This window comes from Pecten maximus, chromosome 6 (assembly GCF_902652985.1).
Source record: "Pecten maximus chromosome 6, xPecMax1.1, whole genome shotgun sequence".
Lineage (NCBI taxonomy): Eukaryota > Metazoa > Mollusca > Bivalvia > Pectinida > Pectinidae > Pecten > Pecten maximus.
This window is the reverse complement of record NC_047020.1, coordinates 13,624,065-13,647,804: the sequence shown is the minus strand read 5'-3', so window position 1 is coordinate 13,647,804 and position 23,740 is coordinate 13,624,065. Positions and strand designations below refer to the sequence as shown.

The following is a 23,740-nucleotide window of genomic DNA, read 5'->3' as shown; positions in this document are numbered from 1 at the left end:
TGAAAAGGTACTTCATACTGTAGGCAAACGTCTATATTGATAGAGAACCAGTATTTCACTAATAGCCCGGTGTAGTTGTATTTATAAAAGCGGATCATCTTCACTAGTACAAATTTACACGGATACACGGGATACTTTTATACTGTTGTGGAATACAAAATCTCAACGTATTGAGACCGGAACGTACGTGTAACTGGGCGTAACTTATAGGTAAGAATGTGTAATTGTTATACATCAAATGATATAATGTACCTTTTGTTAAACACTCTTAAATATATGAACACATTATAGTTTCATACATTTCTTTAGTAATGTTAGAGGGGCCTTGGTAAGTTTATTAAATTTACCGCTCGTAGATTTACGTCGACATTTTACATTTTATTTTCAAATTGCTTGACATTGTATAATATATCAAAAACGACAAATTGTGTTGATGATTTCTTTTTTTTAATAAAACAACAACATATGATAAGACTATCAATAAATGTACAATTGATAAATAATTTGGTCAATGTTCCTCAATCTAGAAACAAGAAAACGTGAAGCATTTATTCTGGAACCTAACCTAAGCACTGGGATTGATTTTATCATGATTGTTGATAACTTTGACCGCTATTTCACACGAATGGAGAATTCACAATGGGGCAATATATATATATACATCTATTTATAAATGAATGCTATCTAATCGATTTGGGGGTCTCATTATCGTTTGATACAAAATCTGTACATTAACGATATCCACAAGGACAATGGAGTAAATAACTTTCCGGATCGATTCTTTATATAATATTCTATCGTCATAAAGGTCTATGATACACACACCAGCTCTGATACCATGACGTATATAACAATTATAAATGTTCGAACTCCTCTGTTGAACGAATAAGATCAACCTCACAGTGTGTGACACACAAAACATTTATAGTTTATGTGATCAAATATATTGATTGATTATAGCATAACATAATATATACAAAATATATGTAATATATTATTTTTATCAGCCTATTATAGATTTTAAGCAGGTGGGTAGAGTGTGGGAGTTCAGAAATAAAGTCTTTGTTATTGTGACGTTTGGTAACAATAGTAGACATATTATACAAAATATATATTGTTCTCGAACATTTTCTTCAGGTTGGTAAAGTAAATATGTTAGAAGTTATATGACACAACTAATATCATATTTAACGTTTCGATGACTTTTGAATGTCATATTGGTTGGAAACAATGTTAGATATAGTATACAGAAGATATATTGTTGGTATGACGTTTAGAAACAATAGTAGATATATTATACAGAATATATATTGTTATCGTGATGTTTGATTACAATAATGGATATATAATACAGAATATGTATTGTTATTGTGATGTTTGATTACAATAATGGATATATAATACAGAATATGTATTGTTATTGTGATGTTTTATAACAATAATGGATATATTATACAGAATATATATTGTTATCGTGATGTTTGATTACAATAATGGATATATTATACATAATATATATTGTTATTGTGACGTTTGATAACAATAATGGATATGTTATACATAATATGTATTGTTATTGTGATGTTTTATAACAATAATGGATATATTATACAGACTAGGTATTGTTGTTGTGACGTTTGGTAACGTTTAGTTATAATAGTAGACGATTTCTAATGTCACATAACGACGATATATTGTTATGGACATATATAAGATTTTGTTTGATTAAGTAGAGAATAGAAAGCAGTTACAACGTTATATTATGCAATGATGAAATATCATGTTGAACGTTTTAATGTTTTTCTAGTATGGTTATCTCATCACCGCTCAAAGTATCGCATATCTAAACGTATCCTTCACTCGATACGTATACAACTTCGTGTTAAAATGACTATAGATACAAACAACTAAATGAACAGGCATGTTTACCTGATTCTAAACTTGTCACCAAAAACAGCATTAAAGTGACAGGCTCCAAAAAAATGTCTTTAAAAAAAGAAAATTAATAAGATAAATAAATAAATAATGCGTTTTCTAAGTGAATAACAGATACAAAGGTACAGCTGGTCTGTTTCTATTGAACGGGACAATTTTTAACTACGAAATACGAGAAGGATATTGAGGGCTCTATATCACTGCGCTGTTGTCTGCATGAAGAGTCTTAATTCGATTCACATTCTTACGTCGTTCACTAGAAAAGCGTTAACTCTAATAAGACATACACGAGGTGTATTTATAAATGATTCAATCAAGATCGATTATGATCAAGCTATAAATAAAAATGTCGCCGTCGTGGAGCATATTGGCTAACTTTTTATCATAAAAGTTGTCTGTACTATCCAATAAACCCCACTTGTCATTATAAATCTTATTTGAAAGTTATTGTCGAGATTCCGGGGTCACACTATCAGATTGCATGCATTTTACCGTTAGACTCGTCTCGAGTGAATCTTACGCCACGTTCTGAAAGCTTTCATTCGATAAATGCAACTTGATGCCTGTAGACTTACCTACATACCAGGTTATTGTAATGCTAAGCCTACCATTGGTGTGACCCATTTAGAAATCTTAACGTCTTTTTAATCGTTCTTACTTTGGTGGTTTACAACGGCACGTTAAGAGGTAACAGTGACACACATTATTTTTGTTTTCTGTTTATCGTAATTTGTTCCTATTTGATATAGTCAGAGGATATACCTGATAGGTATATAAACACCTGTATAGACTCTTACCTGTCAAAGGCTGTATGTGACATAGGTACATGTTGATCTTGTCCACCGACACTAATTAGTCGTTGACGACCGGGAACAGTGACCGAATTTAAATATTTTGGTTAAAGGAAGTCCTTCGCCAATTCTGGATTAATCGAATACGGTGTCAGAACATTTCAATTATCGTCCATGGAATCTCATTAGATGCTGGATTATTGATGAGTTTGTAGCTGGTACAGGGTAAGTGATGATTAATGCATGTATGATGTGTACATATTAAACGGAATGATCAATTAACAGCTCAATCCAGCTAGCATTCTGTGATTAAAACAAACATTCGTTATATTAGCTGTTAACTAAGTTGTTGTAATTGCTCTATATTTAAAGATATTCGGCTAGGATTCTTGTAGTGTTTATATATTTGTTTCAGTATATCTAACAGAATAAGAAGATATACCGATTATGTAACAAATGGTGTTCAATTTTGATTAATATGTTACAATGTAAAATAATATCCAGGGAGATAAGTAGCCTTAGCCAGCTTCAACAATTACTGTTAGTCACATATATACGTGGGAGATAAGGAGACGAAACATAAATTCTAATAAACCACTGCCACGTCGTCACAATAAGTATCTGTACTCATCAATGTATCGCTGTTATCATTGCTATCATATTTATGTTCTGATGTGACGTCATAAAATATAGCTAGATAAGGGAAAGGTTTAAAAAAGATTGTCTTTTTTTAGTTTTTTGGGATATACATGAAGTGTGAATGCGTTTTATTGTTGTATCTCTTCCTTATGATATTGTGTTTATTTCATCATAGAATACTATTTCATATAGAAATATTTCTTTATATTAAATTGTTTTATTAGTAACGTGTAAAATGCTCTTATCATAAAATAGATGCTTTGCACTTTGGAACCACTGTTTCTTTACGTAATTTTCAGTATTGTGCCTTTTCACTTTTTTAAGGTCATGACTCTAAAAATCGATTGACCACAAACAATGCAAAGATAGAAATATATTGGCATACTAACAAGAAAAAATATTTCATTTACGTAAGATACATGTACTTTAACATGTTCATACCAACTGAACAAAACTAGGAAAACAGATATGCAAATATCCAGGGACATCTTCTGATACAACCATAATGATATTATACATTGCCTCTTTGATTCTGACAATGAAGTATGCTAGTTGACTAAACATGTTAACTTTACTTTTGTATGCAATGTGAACGACACCAGCAATGTTTGCCAACGTATCAATGCCCCATATATCTTAATATTAACATTTAACTGGAATTTTGTGATAATTATATGTACATAATGATATTAAATGTTATTTAATTAAATGTCACATAATTCGAAGTGTTATTATTACAATTTGTATAGGTATAGAGGAATGATTACAGACATCAAGATTGAAATCATCGTATGGGCTATATATTTACTCTTAAAATTGACTTTTAGGTTAATTCGGATGGACAATATTTGTTAATAACAAACTTGACCTGAGGGATCAAATATGTTATGAGCATGCATTCAGTACTCTATTTCACATCACGACTTATGGTATTGTTGGTCAGTTTGGAGAGCTCTCTATCCGTAATCCTCAACAAACTGGACCAGGTTAAATCCTATAAATACTAGCATTGACTTCGTGGTAAAAGCTAATCTTATTACTATGCCAGCTAACACAAACCTCGTGTAATATATACATATTTATTACAGCTTATCTTCACGTCCAATCCCTGACCCAGTATGACGAATTAAACTAACCACAACCTGTCCCCTACCACCATTAATAGGCAAACTGTAACCTTATTTTATTGTTGCATATTAAAACATTTTTAGATACAGTCCCGTACACTTTATTCAAGTCAATCTGGATGTTTCGTTTTGCACTTCCGCTGTCTTAATATTATATCGGAACACGATATCTGGTTGTATGTAAGAGCACTGGTGTTTGAAATAGGTGAAGTCACACAGAATATGTTTTATAGAAATAGAAATACAAAGTGATGAACTTCCATGCCCTATAAGTTAATCCTTTTTTTTCTTTTTCCTTCTTTCTATTTTTTACACGTCGGAAGCTATGGTTGGTTGTACAATGTACCTTACAAGTTCATATAGGTTTTTTCTATATCATGGTATGTTTTCAGCCATTTACAAAGTACGGAACCACATACAACAGGCAGGATTTAGATAATCAATATTAACATGAAAACTTCGTCGAAAACTCTTCGAATACGAACTCTTAACCGTCTTGGAATTAACAATTCATCAAGTGTGTGTTCCAACTTCATTAAGCATATCCTTTTCTTTTCATGTCGTAAGTTCCTTTATCACCGTAGTGATCGTCAAAATGGTTTAATTGCCACCATGGGGCCTTATTGTCTTTCACGATAATGGAATTGTTAAACATATCTTTGTTCTGTGTGACCTTCGTACTAACTATGGTATATGTCGACACATTATGATAAAACAGATGCCAATACCGATGTTGTGTTCTGGAGCAATAGTTACGACATAGGCAGTAATGGCGTCTCCGTGTCCCCATCGATTTGTTATTTTGATTTTTTAGTTACGATGATCCGTCTGCTTTAACTGACATTTCTGATTATTCGGTTAGGCAGCGAACGATGTTTGGTAACGATGTGCCATTGTAAGATTTTGACTAGGTATAACATTCACTATATTAACTTGTATTAATCACATGTAGGCCCTACTAGTGGAAGCTTAAGGGGTCCTGCTTTGGGAGGAAATCGAAGTACCTTGTGAATACAGAACAGGTGACTATCGTACATACTCGAGTTTAATCGAGAACTCAGTTATGGGATCACGGTGGCCGAGTGGTTAAGGTGTCCCGACACCTTATCACTAGCCCTCCACCTTTGGGTTGCGAGTTCGAAACCTACGTGGGGCAGTTTTCAGGTACTGACCGTAGGTTGGTGATTTTTCTCCGGGTACTCCGGCTTTCCTCCACCTCCAAAACCTGGCACGTCCTTAAATGACCCTGACTGTTAAACAAAATAAACCAAACCAAACGCAGTTATGGGTAGAACGAATTGAATTGATAGGATATGAAACATTTTTCAAACCACAGATAATAAGAAATTTTGAAGAGCAATCTGATCAATTGTATACCCTTTAACATTAAATCTTTCTTTTTCAATCGTAAATGAATACATTTTTTATATGTTGATATCTTATGTTTCAATAAACAGCATAGCATGCCATTCCGATATTCACACAAAACATTTCTATTCGAACTTAATTACGTATTTCCGTGTCACTCCTCGATAATATCCAGTTATATCGTGATATGTAATTTCTTTTTAATGTTTTGCCACATATTGACAACTCGGCGTGTATTTAGATAATTTGGGGACACGTAAGCCGGTAATGAGTCGTTAACCGTGAATAAATATGTGTAATAATTCTTGTAGATAAGGGCCATATTAATCTATTGCATTAGACACGTAGTCCTATAAGGTCATAAGTGGTTCTTACAGTGACTACACTCTGTATTTGACTCCCATAGCTTGGATTTGGGTATCTTAAATTAGCACCTGTTCATTAACGTAGTCAACTTTACATGTAAATCGTGCCGAAATCACGAGTAGCATTACATGGAACTTTTCCCCTGGTATTCTGATTTCCTCTGAAGGTAAGAAACCCTGTGAAGCCTCGTCCGATGAGTTTTCGTCAAATGTACCTGACTTCTTTAAACCTTTTCAAAAGTTTGCGTACCTCTGGGTAGATTTTAAGTTACGGTATTATAAATGCATCTGACACTATTAATGTGTAACAGATTTTATCTTTAGAATACAAACTTAACTTTTTATTATAAAATTTCGATATTCAATAGTATTGTAGTTTATATATATATGATAGCTCAACGATGTTGTGTTTCCCTCATACCTAACCCGAGATATTTAACAGATCTTTATTTAAACTTCAAACATCACTTGAGTCACCCAATATTGGTATATTTTACAGTGCATATATTGGTTTATGCAAAGTCAATGCAAATGTATTTTCATCAATCATTGAACTTTTTGTGGGATTTGCTCTACGTTTTCCACTATTTTATTTGTATTTTCTGTAAAGGTAAATAAGAAACCGGGGTACGTTTTTCAATATACATTAACTTGTCATTAAGGGGTGTTTGCTGATTGAAGTGTCTCGTTTCTGTTGTGTTGAACCATGATACATGAAAATATCGCACCATTGACATTATCCCTTATAACCGAAAAAGGTTGTACAAAACGTCAACTTAGAAATAGATAAAAACATTCTCATATGTCAAAAAAATGTATTACTACACCATACAGCTGTTTCCCAATGGGTATAACAAGGTTTAAATATTTAAGGGGAGGTATAGAATCTGAATGGGTATTAACAATGTTTAAATATTGGAGGGGAGGTACAAAGCCGAAATGGGCTTAACAAATGTTTTAGTATTGAGGGAGAACTGCAACGTTGAAATGAATATAACAGAGTTTAAGTATTTAAGGGGAGATATTGAGTCGAACTGTGCCAAAACAATGTTGAAGTATTGGAAGGGAAGTGCAAAAGTCGAAATAGGCGTTAACAATGTTTAAGTATCGGAGAGGAGCTACGAAGTAGAAATGGGTATCAACAACGGTTCAGTATTGGAGGGGAGGCTCACTCGCGCATTTATTTATCGTCGTAAATCGTGATTATTTAGATCTATAAAAGGAATATGAGAGACACTAATATATTATATTATTATATATATAGTTGGGCATATGATAAAATACCTAGCGGTCTTTTATCTCAAATACATTAACTGAATAAAAACTTCCGTATCACGCTACAGACTTTGGATGTTAAGTATGTGAGTAGAGCGAACATATTGAATAGACGTCTCGTTAATCAAATACTGCTCATTCTTCCACCTTGTGTGTGTGACATCGATATTTAGCACAGCATGGTGGATATGTGTACCAGGTGCCTTACACGAAGACTGTTCTTTGGACATGCATTTTTATAGATATGTATTTATCCCATTAAATAGCCATTCAGGATGGAATATTGAGTGTTTTCATATCGTTACCAGGTTTTCTGTTTTCATTTGAATGCATTTATTTCCGCTAGAAGGTCTATTTGCATTAGGAGTGTTATTTTGTTTTTAATTGATAGTAACGATATATCACACAAGAATAATATGTATGGACATTTAAAGTAGTAGCTGCAAGCGTTATGCTGATGTGCTATATCCCTGTAGAGACAAATTTTCAAATTGATGTCTCCGAAAATACATTGATGGCTATCGATTCATGGTGATCTGTTTTGATACAACCAAGTTCAGTCGGGTCGAAACTTGGCCAATATGAAAAATGTTAATAAGAAAATGGTTTTTAACCACATTGCTATGCTCACAAGTCTCAAACATCCAGATCCTTACATTGTATTTTCCGTTACAAATACATAAAAGGCTATTTTCCAAGTTGTATGGTTACATCTCTGTCTGTTAATTAGATACTAGACATATAATGTACATGTAATCTATACTGACATTCATGAAAGCCCACATGTAAATTGAAAGTAATATCCTTCCAAGTTAAGAAACGCAGATTCATATGACCACATTTCTGTGAGTGCCAGATAATGTGAAATAGATGAAAAGGCCTTGATGGGGTATACATTTACAACGACCTTCCAATCATAAAGCAAAAAGGTATATTCCCTGTTAATAAAATCGGTAATGACTTTACGCCCAGTCAGAATATCGATCTTGATGACGACGTCCCATTACGGCTCGTAAATGTATAAAGCGCTGGTGAAAATACGTTCACCTTTTAACCACATAGTAGTTGACAGCACTGAGAACTAATATTAATGGATATATGAGAAATGATATTTGAGAAGGACAAATACAAAACCGGTTTTATACAGCGTTCTCTATAGAGCTTTGTACATCTTTAATGTGACGTTTTTACCAGTTTCACATATATTAGCAGTATATGATAATGTTGCTTGCAACCAATGTAAATTCATTTGACCTGAGTTCCAACCTAAACATGAAAACATATTAAGTGAGACTATCTACGTAGAAGCACATACTTAAGGGGTTTTACTTTCTTATCTGAACGGATTTTCATACCATTGCAGTGTTCATGTCATAACAGCATATATTACAATGTATAAAGATATACAAGTAAGTAAATGGATCAATTTTAGTTCCTAAAATAGCATCTTAACAATCGATGTATATTCGAATTCTTTTGGCGTCGCATATTAGTCGTAAGCTCGTTTGATCCATTCTGCAGGTTTAAACACCCACGTCCAACATGACGATGCTGATATTTACATAATATAAATATCATGTATAAAATACAAACGAAAAACATCACCGCATATGCTTTCATTTTAAGTACTTCCCTATTCAAATGTGTCTTAATTAGGATTGTTCTTGGCTGATCAGTAATTGTGCAGATTGTCTGTCCTAAAGCGTCATATCACAATCTGCCGTCTTTTAATTATCTTGTGATTATTTTCATTCTTTTAATTAAACTTTAATGCATTAGGGAAACGTTTCTGTTTTAAAATGTCTCAATGTAGATATTTTGGTATGCCCTCTTGGCTTTTTGTAGAGGGTTTGTCTTGTGGGTGAGGATTTGGCTTCTGTCCCCGGCCGAGACATACCGGAATCTATTACTACTCCTACTTTAAATTTGGCGAGTGGTTCTCCGTTGTCATTATGCCATGACCTGGTGGGGTGTCCTGCTGAGCGTCTTCGGCAGTCACCTCAGTGACGTAGCACTATAAAGTCGGCATCAGTCCGTGGTATCAGAAGAAGACAAAAACGATTATGCCACCTTATATGTCCTAGCTGGTGATAGGATGTTAAACAATACCAAGCAAAACTAATCCATCCTTTCTTCAATCGTCTTTGTCAAGTATTTAGAACGTGTTGATGAGTGCTCTCTGGTTACGTTCATTTGTAACATCTACTGTCTACATTTTAACAGTTGGTCGGGGTAGACATAATTATAGTTAACATTTATGTTTAGAATATGTTATAATATATTTTCAATACGAACATTATCATGTAAAGTATCCGTAAACATTTTCGTTTAGAGATTCTTATGAGACATACGATTAAATAACGATGCTGTAGAATACAAATGCAATATAAATGCTGTGTGTTACCTGAAATATATACCTGTTTAACACATGCCATAATGTGTTTAGCGTCATACAAAAAGACCTGTATATTACGCTTCTTTACGCATTGAAGCTTAAGTAATGGTCTCAATGCATCGCATGCAATTATCTATTAACAGTGATTTACAGCATACAACACACTGTTTCTATACCAGTTAACACGTATAAATTTTGTTTTATTCGAAACTGTTAACAAATATTGAAGGTTGAACTCTCTGAAAGCTGTCTGTTTAAACCACATGATATTACTAACCATAGCCATATTCGCCATTTGAAACTATTAATATATATATATATATACATTTTTGTTCTATTTTGTTAATACCCATTTTAATGGCCATTTATTTATAACCTTTTCAGTGTTAATAGGCCGTCCAAAATTTAATAATAATGATTATTGTAATGTGTTTAGAGTAAGTAATCGGCTTTGCTTTGATGTATGTCTTTGTCACGGCTAACAGATTTGGTGGCATGTTAATTATATAGTATGTTCTTAATAATCAAAGATAGCAGTATTTGAATTATGTTTGTGTAACGTTTGAATGTATTTGTAATCAATACATACCAATGAGTTATTTCTCCTTAACTGTTCTATTTCATAATTTTCGTTTCAAACTTTAAATGTTTGTAATTTACACAACGTCAATCTATTACTTCAGCCACGGTCGGAGACCTTTGTCTTTTATTCGATCCTATTGACATGAAACATATTTGTCAATAAAATTTGTCAAAATAGAATGAACATATTTGGTGTACAGATACATATAGTGACTTGCAAATTTATGAGTTACAACCTGATTGATCACGACCTTATGGATTACAAAATGATTTATTACGACCTTATGAATTACAACCTGATTGATTACGACCTTATCAATTCAGAAATTATTGTTTACGACCTTTTGACGATTACGAACTTATAGTTTACAACCTTTGATGATAACGAGCTTTTGAAATTACAACCTGATTGACTACGACCTTATCAATTCAAAAATTATTGATTACGACCTTATCAATTCAGAAATGATTGATTACGACCTTATGAATTACGACCTGATTGTTTACGACCTGACGAATTACAACCTGAGTGTTTACGACCTTATGAATTACAAAAGGATTGATTACGACCTTGTGACGATTAAGAACTTATAGTTTACAACCTGCATGATAACGAACTTATCAATTCAGAAATGAAGACCTTATCAATTACAACCTGATTGGTGAAGACCTTATCAATTCAGAAGTGACGACCTTATCAATTACAACCTGATTGGTGACGACCTTATCAATTCAGAAATGACGACCTTATTAATTACAACCTGATTGGTGACGACCTTATCAATTACAATCTGGTTATGACATGATATAACTGGTGGTATAGATATATATAATGTAATATAGTTTTAAAATGAGAATGGTTTAATTACATAACAGCTCATTCATAATTTTCAATGCTTTGTTGTTAAACGGTTTTTTAGGTTTGTTCTGTTGTAAGGGACATAACTGCAGCCTGACTTACCATTCATTTTCAATAGATTTACCTGGAGTAGTATGTACGCTGAGAGAATAGAACAATTTAGATAAAAAAATTTATTACATAGATGTAATGTGATTTCAAAAAAAAAAACAAGTGTTAACCATTTTATCGACATAAACCATAAGTAGACAAAAGTGTCTAGCATTAAGATAAATTTTGGTACTCCTTATACCGTATACATGTCTTTATTAAAGTCCATCCCTATTTCAATAGTTATTTACAGATCCATCAATATGATCATTTCAACTCGCACCCGTATATGCATATGTATTGCGCTCTAAGTATCCATATCATTAAATAGACGATTTTTGCTAGGGTCATGTCAAAGTATCGGGTCGACCATCACTAAACCATTGAAATGTTCCTTTTAGAGAACGTGAATTTAATGTGTTGCAGTAAGCTGCATGTGTTTTCCACATTCTAATTAGGTGCAACAGACCGTGTGCTCGATGCCCGACCAGGCACGGGTCATAAAATATTGTCTTCCTTCGTCTTTTGTGTTACCATGTTATACATATGCATTGATGTACTTATTATGTACCTCTCATATGTACCTAGATAGTTCCTCTGATATAACATAATTGTTTGTATGTCTTGTCAATAGACAATGTCTGTTGTAATAAACAAAACAACACAAATACACAACAGTGTGTTAATGTCAATACTTAAATATTAAACGTTTGCCCGCTTAGTTGTGTATTATGTACTTTAATTGACAGCTTTGTCAGATTCGGACAATACGTCCATTGTAACCTACATCGGTTAGTCGTTCCGCCAATGTGTAATTTTTACCTTTAAACTCGTAATGCGTATATTGTCATCATACCCACTGGCTGGTTTTGTCTCTAAGTTGTCACAGAGGCAACGAACGGGTTTCTAATTATTTCTGTGCATCATCAGGAGATACTTTAACATTATCGCATTCATGTTATCTTCATATTATGCGGAAGTTTTCGATAGTAATGTAAACAACACCGAACATGTAGTGCTTTTTGTATTGGCTATGTGTATTCATTTTTTAAATAATTTCCCCCTTTGATTACAAGTATACGGTAGCATGGCGCTCCGGAAACATAAGAGGAAGTTTGTTTGTGTATGTAACTTTGAAGTATAGAGTTCGGGTTAGGTGCGTGCAACACTTGTACTTTAAATGTGTGTGTGGGAGAGAGGTGTGACGCAGTGATACATGTACTAAGAAGTTAGATTGCTTTCAATGTGCGTTTAGGATCGCCAACTTACTGTTATATTGTCATTCGGTAAGATAAATAGAGTTTACATTCGGCATGTATCATCTTAATATCAACATGTCTATTTCATTTGATTTATATTACATATATCATTCAGCTGCTGTCTGTTTTCAGTGTTAAAGCGAAGAATGCATGACAATATTGACTCCAGTACCCACAGCACACAATGAAGTTGCTGTGTTTGATCTGTTTCCTTTTTTAACCAGACAGTAATGTATGTATTCGGCTGGTGTCACATGTTACGACTAACATGTTCTCGTTACATATTTTACAGATATTTTAGGAGTCGGCATGTGAATCTAAAAGGAGCAATTAATTGGTAACTGCAAGCATTTCGACAACTTCAACATGGCAACCATGACAATGAGGAAGCTCCGACGTATCCAGTTTGGACAGCTGCTGGATCCAGGTAAGCCCATCACACCACCTATAACATAATACATAATTATGGACCCAGGTAAGCCCATCACACCACCTATAACATAATACATAATTATGGACCCAGGTAAGCCCATAATAACACATATAACATAATACATACATATGGACCCAGGTAAGCCCATCACACCACCTATAACATAATACATACATATGGACCCAGGTAAGCCCATAATAACACCTATAACATAACACATACATATGGACCCAGGTAAGCCCATAATAACACCTATAACATAATACGTACATATGGACCCAGGTAAGCCCATAATAACACCTATAACATAATACATACATAATGACCCAGGTAAGCTCATCACACCACCTATAACAAAACACATACATATGGACCCAGGTAAGCCCATCACACCACCTATAACATAATACGTACATATGGACCAAGGTAAGCCCATCACACCACCTATAACAAAATACATAATTATGGATCCAGGTAAGCCCATCACACCACCTATAATAAAATACATACATATGGACCCAGGTAAGCCCATAATAACACCTTTAACAAAATACATACATATGGACCCAGGTAAGCCCATAATAACACCTATAACATAATACGTACATATGGACCCAGGTAAGCCCATAATAACACCTATAACAAAACACATACATATGGACCCAGGTAAGCCCATCACACCACCTATAACATAATACATATATATGGACCCAGGTAAGCCCATAATAACACCTATAACATAATACATAATTATGGACCCATGTAAGCCCATAATAACACCTATAACAAAATACATACATATGGACCCAGGTAAGCCCATCACACCACCTATAACAAAACACATACATATGGACCCAGGTAAGCCCATCACACCACCTATAACATAATACATATATATGGACCCAGGTAAGCCCATAATAACACCTATAACATAATACATAATTATGGACCCAGGTAAGCCCATAATAACACCTATAACAAAATACATACATATGGACCCAGGTAAGCCCATCACACCACCTATAACATAATACATGCATATGGACACAGGTAAGCCCATCACACCACCTATAACATAATACATACATATGGGCCCAGGTAAGCCCATAATAACACCTTTAACAAAATACATAATTATGGACCAAGGTAAGCCCATAATAACACCTATAGCATAATACATACCTATGGACCCAGGTAAGCTCATAATAACACCTATAACATAATACATACATATGGCCCCAGGTAAGCCCATCACACCACCTATAACAAAATACATACATATGGACCCAGGTAAGCCCATAATAACACCTATAACACAATACATACATATGGACCCGGTTTTAATTGGTTAAGAATATGAAAAACATATTGATAGCCACTTGTAAGGCTTAATAGGAAGTAACTGCTGGAAGTCGTACCCTTGTTCTACAATGAGTTACCATTCGAAAACGATAGAGGACCCAGGTAATCAACGTGCATTCAATATATCGCGAAGGGAGACAACCTGTGTTACCATACACTTCATACGCTTTACAACATTCCGATCTATAAATATCACGATAAGTTCTTAACAAAACACATAATTTTACCTATATAAAACCTAAATCAATGTCAAAATACTTCATCTACAAAGATTCGTATCAATCTTATCAATATTCTCTATCATCCGCTAGTGTTTATCACCTGATCTACTGGACGACTTTGGTTATATTTTTGATAGACGCATGTGCTGGACTATAAACTATATTAAGAGTACTACAGGTTATATGCTACTGTGATAAAAAAAAATACTTACTATATACAGACTGGTATGCAAACCTGTATTAATAAACAATGATACGGACTTGTAAGTTTAACATTTTTAGAACACCGCATCCGGTTTTTTTCCTTCCTCTTCACAAACTTTTCAATCATTGCTTTTTCATGACATATGTACTTACAAAACCGTTTTGGTGAAATAACATTTCCGGCAGCAAAAGTTATGTTACTGTCATTTATAATTTTTCGAGCCATAATGTACTTTTTAATTAATACGTCTATTATCCTTGGAATCTCTTTAAATGGCTATGTAGACTAATCAGCTAGTTCGATTGCGGTTTTGTTTTAACCTTGTAAACCTTTTGTTCACTCTTTACACAATATACATTGACTGTTATGGTTCGTAAACAGAAATTTCAGAGAATAAAATCAATTCTCGCGTGTCGCTCTTTTAAAATAAAACACCAATATCGCTTAATTATTCACCCTTGTCCAAGTCATTCCTGTTTTCCATATGAGTAAGGAAAAGTCTGACTACCCAGGGAATACTCATACTTACATTCTGAGGAACTGCAATGATATACAAATCTGTCCTAGATCGGAGAGGGCCTCACAATCAAGGAGAATTCCAGCATGCAAACAAAATCGAAATTCTTACTCATATTTGGAAAAAGAACGAATGCAAAATATGAACAAAATAAAAGTTTTGCATGGATACCTTTTTGAAAGGTTGAAGCGAATAATATCAGGTGTTCCAGTAGGGTAAACGTCTTCTTCATCGATGGAATCCTTCATACAAATTCAGGTCATTTTCAGGTGAAGAGCCTTATAGAACATCTTGTCTGTATGGTGTGCGATAGGAGAAAGACACGGCCCTAAAATTGATAAATAAGTATAATGAGACATATTTAATGAAATGCAAGAACAGTGTGAAACATACTGAGGAGGACGTCCTTAAGCAGAAGACGTGTGGCCTTTATGGTGGACGCGTCATCTTATTTCCTTGTGTTTCCCAAAGGTCTAAACCATCTAATTTTTGTTAATGTTGGTTTTTTTTCATTTTAGTAAGACTTTAATTTTCAAGCTGATAATTTCCTCCTTCTTGTCATTTCATGAGATATCTGAAACCTGAAACAGAGGGTCTGTTCTTTATTTACAGTAAGCATGGATACTTTTGCAAAAAAAATCTACCCGTGCGAGATGTAATTATAGACACGCATTTCATAGTTACCATGATATTTCCGAAATAATTCCGTCTCCTGATCAATATAATTTTGCTGAAGAAAACATATTAGAAAAGGTTCGTAAAATAGTTTTAAATTGCCTGCAGTAAAACAAACCGCCAATATACATTCCAAAATGAATTTTACAGCACCTGGTCGTGTTTTATAATTGCCGACTAATAAATATTTTATACTAACTTGAACATTAATTCTTGAACCGTTAAGCCTAATAAATGATGTACACATCTGTCGATAAATTTTAGACACCGTCAATGTTGTTTTGACTTATACCACGCCTCTCGCCACGGTCAACGACGTAGACACGCTCTAAATCATAGCAATATGTCCCTGAAAGAATCGAGGAATGTTAAGGTAGAATTGGTAATCAATATCTGATTCTGTATCCTCTGTAAACATATGAGACGTGGTGTTTCTCGGTACACTACAGACAAAGGTCTTGGCGTAAGTCGTATAGACACGACTTCGTTGGTTGACTAGTTCAGACACTGTTAGTGTTATGTCACAGCGATCCAGAAACAACGGATATGATGATAAATATCACAGCCTAGGTTTTCTACCTGAGGATATTCATTTCATGCTGCTGTCATATTGCAGTCATCATTATGTGCTTTTAAACGTTTCATGGGTTCTCTATCATGATGAATGACATTTTCTGTCAATGTATTGGCTACTACACATGTACTGAACCTCGAAATAGACAGAGGGGCCGCGGTGGCCGAGTGGTTAAGGTGTCCCGACACTTTAACACTAGCCCTCCACCTCTGGGTTGCGAGTTCGAAACCTACGTGGGGCAGTTGCCAGGACTGACCGTAGGCCGGTGGTTTTTCTCCGGCTACGCCGGCTTTCCTCCACCTCCAAAACCTGGCACGTCCCTGGCTGTTAGTAGGACGAAAAACAAACAAATCGAAATAGACAAAGGTTTATTTTTGTGTCAGAGCCCTGAACGTAGGAACGAAGAACTGTACCTGCTACCTCCATCGCATGACATACGACTAAATCCGTTTCTCTTCTTTATGAAAATTAAAGTGACCGAGCGTGGTGTCATGCTGGATGTCATCGACAATATATTTCTGTAAGATAGCACTATAAAATCATTTACACACTTTCAAAAGGAGACTCACAAAGTATTGGGTGTTCATTATAATGTCTTTCTTTACTGTTTCTATTTTAAAGGGGCGGAATTGTTCATTGTACAATGTATGTGATACTCGATGTCGATGATATATCAAAAACAAGCAACTCCAATAATCGGTTCACTCATTCTTTGGGGGAACTTGTTATTCATCAAAACATTATCTGCTTTGGTATCTTTTTCATACCAATATTCTTTATGATGCTATGAATTTATTATCATTTGCATTGCCAAGAATTATCTTTGAACTGAAAACTTAAAATATATTTTTTTTTTTAACGTGTTTCTTTTCCGGCAGTGCGAAACTTGCATGTATATTTTCTATAATAACATTTAGTCGATATATAAGACAAAATAGGCCATACTTGTCCAATAATGACTATGGCTATATGGTTAGATCGGTAATGTATTCGGCGCTGTAGACTTTCCCAACACCGAGAAAGGCACTGTATTGATATGTACCATCATGCCTTTACTGATTAATCTTTGTATATCGGCTCTACACACGTGTGGCATCACCTATACTGTACCAGGTGTTGGACTTTAATTACAATCTCCGTGCTATGGCCGTAACGCCCAATAACCTACACTTTAATAACTTCGCCTGAATAGAGTTCTCCCTATAAGTACCGATCATACTTAAAACGAATACACAACCTTAATTTGCTTGTCGTATGATACGCTAGACTCCCGCCACTACACTAATGTAAATAGAATAACTGTTATGATCGTAATTGTGTACACGTCTTTATATCTAATATCTCTGTACATCCGTAAACAGTTCGCCCAGGTATGATAGAGTGTAGATTACCCCATCAGGTTTTTTAATTTTCCTTCACTCATTGACGATAGAGTCCCTGTGTCTATTATGCCGTGGTGGAAGTAAGTCTATATTATTCAGATTGGGTGTATACTGTGTAAACCCTTTGGAGAGGTAGACAAGGTGATAGATAATACCGGGTTAGATGTTTACTTATGTACCTGGCATGCTACCTGCCATCCCATGCTGTGAATAAACTAGTCATTAATTCCCTATGATAAATTCTTATTTAAACATACGTAATCCCAAGTTGAATTAATAGTCGCTAGTACTAACCCAATTAACAGGTTTTACTCTCCGGGATAATTTTCACCTGATCAGTCTTAAGTCCTTCACCTGTTCCGGCACCTGTCGTGATTTAGAATGAGATCGGGATTTAACTCTGGACGTAAAATCTTTATCAATACACATTAACTATATCCGACTCCCTTCGGCCAGACCGTGTGCTGAGATACCCGACTAGGCAGCATATTTCTACCATCTATCTATAACTCGGGATACCAAGGGTTTGGCTAACAGTCAACCCACGTATAGTATACAGAATTAAGAACCAGTCGCTAAGGGGAGGAGTCACTCTGCACACTGGAAAACATATTGAGTAAAAAAGTCAACGTTATATCATATGAGATGAAAATTCTAGCTTCACAATCGGGTTTGTCGATGATTTAAACTGTTAATACACAAAATTGAGCTCATTCGTTTGGCACAAAAGACTTTAATCAATTACATTGAATATTTAATTACGCATGGAGTATTACTTATATCCATTATACTACAAATATACCATCAGCTTAGTCGTAAAAGAATAACAATGCCGGTTAAACGAAAGGTTTACCTGAGAAGGCGTTAGGGGTGGGAACATATACACATGGAACGTGTATTCCCCATGGGGTTGTATATTCGTACACCTTTCATAAACGCGAGACAACTGTTTCAATTAGCCGAAGACTTCACTATACGTGTTCACGCCACCAGAGGGCGCGTTTAGGTTACCGGCAACGTGGTTTTAGCCTGAGTCGTACCAAACTTCATACAGAGAGTCGATCTGACTAATGGAGTCAGGAAAGAGTGTGCTATTTCACGGGACAGTTTGTGTATCTGGCAACATACGTGATTGATTTACGGATTAGTCTTTCACATGTACATGCGACTTTACAGGAATGATATTTCACCAATGTGTTTGATGTTTGTACCGATTTCCAAAGCTAAACTATTTTAAGGACCAGATATATGTTAGTGTAAACAAATTGATGTGTATTTAAGGAATTAGACCACAATGATTTATGAGCAGACTCGACAGGGATATATTTGTGACCTGGTTAAAGCTGATTTTGTTTGAACCAGAACACGATTAAAGATTTAAGTATGACAGAGCGGGGCGTAAGGGCGCCTCGGCCCTGGAATACCCGTCTGTATCATAGCAACCTCAGCATCCCAAAATCTCTCACTCAATATGACTTTATCTCCTCGTCAAAGAAGAGTTCCTCCATGGACGCTCTCCATCGTTTGAAAACTACGTTTCCTACACAACGACAACGAAGAGACCGACACCGGAAGGGATTGATCAAACAAGAGGACGGAAACCGACTTCCGCTTATTTTACCAAAATTGGAACCAGATATAGATATAGATTTAGATGTAACTGCACGAGATGCTAGTGCTAAGGTAAATGAAGTGTCAATGTCAGACAAAAGTGAGGATGAACATATGAGTTACGATGAAGAAGTTGCTAACGACGCTGACAGCGAGGGCTCCGATGATTATTTCAACTTTGATGATGACACGGCCACAGCTCGGTCAAAATTGGAAAAAATCGGGGAGTTCGAAATGGAACATAACTGGTTGTTACAGGAAGACTTGCAGCGTAAACGCGATGAGTTTAATACACAATCCAAAAAGTTACGTGTTTCTCTTCCAGAGGAAGATCCGGTGGAAATGATGGAGAACAGGATGGAGGAGGTCCGCGGAATGATGAGACCAAAGGCGGAGTTGGGCCACTTTCTGGAAAAAATCGACCCAGCGCAAAGGGCGACGATCATGGTGAGTATTATTTTTATCTTATTTTATCAGGAAACAAATATCTGTACAATATAGAGTCATTGGACAGATTTCTTTATTCGGTATACAATTACATGATAAAACGTTGCGAGTTTCATATCAAACCTGAACTTACGACAGTTATTGACAAATCATGCAATTAGTTTTTTTGTTTTTGTTTTTAAGTTTAAGAAAATACATTATTTTAAGTTCGAAACGGATGACTATACGTATAAATCTGAAACCGGACATATACTATCCGGATTTGAATTGGCGGATCAGATAATAATATCTTTCAAAATACCAGTCCGTGTTACCATCATTTACGATAAATAGATTGAATTAAAACACTCCTTCTGAATAAAGTAGGCTGGCGGTGACGTAATCTGTCCATAATTACAGGGCCATGTCGCTGTCCTGTACCACTCTCTAACAGTTTGTGGATATGTTCTTTAAATTGAGCATATCTCGCATACATACAGTATGCATTAAGCCCCGTTTGCTTTTAAAATCGGGTAAGCACTGATGTTTTGATTATAATGTAATAAATAATTTTCATTCAGTGCATCAATTAGATTTGAAGAATACGGTAACAATGTAATTTCCTGAGACGTTATTTACGTTGAATCAACATATCCGGTTTCTGGTTAAAAGGTTCACCAGAATAGGACCAAATTTATCATAGCGGGCGCAACAAGCATCCTGCAAGCCGGGTATCCATATACATCCACAAGAGTACTTGTGCAATATTTTATACAGTATCCAAGAAATATTATGTATGTATGTCCCTGTATCTCGACACGATTACCTGTAGTTACATATATCGAGAGATTCCTGGAGTATGTCCCTGTATCTCGATACGATTACCTGTAGTTACATATATCTCGAGATTCCTCGAGTATGTCCCTGTATCTCGATACGATTACCCGTAGTTACATATATCGAGAGATTCCTCGAGTATGTCCCTGTATCTCGATACGATTACCCGTAGTTACATATATCGAGAGACTCTTGGATTATGTCCCTGTATCTCGATACGATTACCTGTAGTTACATATATATCGAGATATTCCTCGAGTATGTCCCTGTATCTCGATACGATTACCTGTAGTTACATATATCGAGAGACTCTTGGATTATGTCCCTGTATCTCGATACGATTACCTGTAGTTACATATATATCGAGATATTCCTCGAGTATGTCCCTGTATCTCGATACGATTACCTGTAGTTACATATATCGAGAGACTCTTGGAGTATGTCCCTGTATCGCGACACGATTACCTGTAGTTACATATATCGAGAGATTCCTCGAGTATGTCCCTGTATCTCGATACGATTACCTGTAGTTACATATATCGAGAGATTCCTGGAGTATGTCCTTGTATTTCGACACAATTACCTGTAGTTACATATATCGAGAGATTACTCGAGTATGTCCCTGTATCTCGATACGATTACTTGTAGTTACATATATCGAGAGACTCCTCGAGTATGTCCCTGTATCTCGATACGATTACCTGTAGTTACATATATCGAGATTCCTCGAGTATGTCCCTGTATCTCGACACGATTACCTGTAGTTACATATGTCGAGAGACTCTTGGAGTATTTCCCTGTATCTCGATACGATTACCCGTAGTTACGTATATCTCGAGATTCCTGGAGTATGGCCTTGTATCTCGACACGATTACCTGTAGTTACATATATCGAGAGACTCTTGGAGTATGTCCCTGTATCTCGATACGATTACCTGTAGTTACATATATCGAGATATTCCTCGAGTATGTCCCTGTATCTCGATACGATTACCTGTAGTTACATATATCTCGAGACTCCTGGAGTATGTCCCTGTATCTCGACACGATTACCTGTTGTTACATATATCTCGAGACTCCTGGGGTATGTCCCTATATCTCGATGCGATTACCTGTAGTTACATATATCGAGAGATTCCTCGAGTATGTCCCTGTATCTCGATACGATTACCTGTAGTTACATATATCTCGAGATTCCTGGAGTATGTCCCTGTATCTCGATACGATTACCTATAGTTACATATATCGAGAGATTCCTCGAGTATGTCCCTGTATCTCGATACGATTACCTGTAGTTACATATATCGAGATATTCCTGGAGTATGTCCCTATATCTCCATACGATTACCTGTAGTTACATATATCGAGAGACTCCTGGAGTATGTCCCTGTATCTCGATACGATTACCTGTAGTTACATATATCGAGAGATTCCTCGAGTATGTCCCTGTATCTCGATACGATTACCCGTAGTTACATATATCTCGAGACTCCTGGAGTCGGTCCCTGTATCTCGATACGATTACCTGTAGTTACATATATTGAGAGATTCCTCGAGTATGTCCCTGTATCTCGATACGATTACTTGTAGTTACATATATCGAGAGACTCCTCGAATATGTCCCTGTATCTCGATACGATTACCTGTAGTTACATATATCGAGAGACTCTTGGAGTATGCCCCTGTATCTCGATACGATTACCCGTAGTTACATATATCGAGAGATTCCTCGAGTATGTCCCTGTATCTCGATACGATTACCTGTAGTTACATATATCGAGAGACTCTTGGAGTATGCCCCTGTATATCGATACGATTACCCGTAGTTACATATATCGAGAGATTCCTCGAGTATGTCCCTGTATCTCGATACGATTACCTGAAGTGATACTCATGTATTTCGAGTCTTTTTGTCCCTGAATCTCGATACGAGTACATCTAGGATATTCATGAATATCGTACCAAGAGATTGATTTCCACCACACCCAGCAGAAATACCCAGTGGATATCGTTGTAACCCAAAGACATTGTCTTAAAGTTGTTTCTGTTATCTTTGGTCTTAAGGTTACCAGGTTCAATCGCGTTTACCTGGTATTACTTTGGCTTCATTCCAAATCGACAATGGTATCAATTAATTTCTCTACATAACTACAAAGATCTCATTAGCACCAGTCAGATTGAGAATTTTCTTTGTTGACATGTGTGTCTATGTGGTAACTACCCAGACATGTCTATAGGAGACTGGATTAATTATTCAGAAGCATAGCCTTATTTCTAATTATGATTAGCACCGACATATCATATATCTGGTAGAAGTGTTGCTGACTGTTTGTATTCAAATAGTGTGTACTGCTGAATGCTTGTCATAAGGTTTTTGTTTTAAGAGGTCGATGTTCAATAAAAGTTAATGACTTTAGTGTGTCTATTAACGCCATATAAATTCATTAATTACAAGATTTGTCTTGACAATATTGATTAATAACACAACACAAATATATAAATTACAGGGTCTCTTATGGCGATATTGATAACATAATCGATTATGATATAGTCATGTTGTCAGTGTCAATAATCCAAGAAGTTAGATGTTGACTCAATAAAAGTGTTATTTTCCTATGAACCCACATGAAATCTGCCATTTTGAATAGCAAACGATATCCTGGTGACTTAAATGAATCTTCCTGCAAAAATATGCTAGAAGATGTTCATGCTGTTGACAGGAAAATCAAATCAGTTTAATTTTACAACTTGAGTTATAAGCAATTATAAGTGTACACGGAATACTTTAATTGTTTATCCTTTTTGATATGTT

At 35.4% G+C, this 23,740-nt stretch overlaps 1 protein-coding gene across 6 annotated transcripts in view; it reads left to right on the top strand.

The window, feature by feature from the left end:
- Positions 1 to 55: 55 nt before the first annotated feature.
- The window catches only part of LOC117329022, a 48,203-nt gene continuing 24,518 nt past the window's right edge, over positions 56 to 23,740 (top strand). For 2 of the 6 annotated variants that reach the window (XM_033886704.1, XM_033886703.1), the window contains exon 1: positions 18,989 to 20,112. In XM_033886704.1, the coding sequence (XP_033742595.1) occupies positions 19,438 to 20,112 (675 nt within the window). In that variant the 5' untranslated portion in view covers positions 18,989 to 19,437. Of the gene's footprint in view, positions 211 to 2,616; positions 2,952 to 12,977; positions 13,113 to 18,987; positions 20,113 to 23,740 lie in introns of those variants that run through there. The other 4 variants (XM_033886708.1, XM_033886707.1, XM_033886705.1 and 1 more) reach the window with 4 other exon arrangements.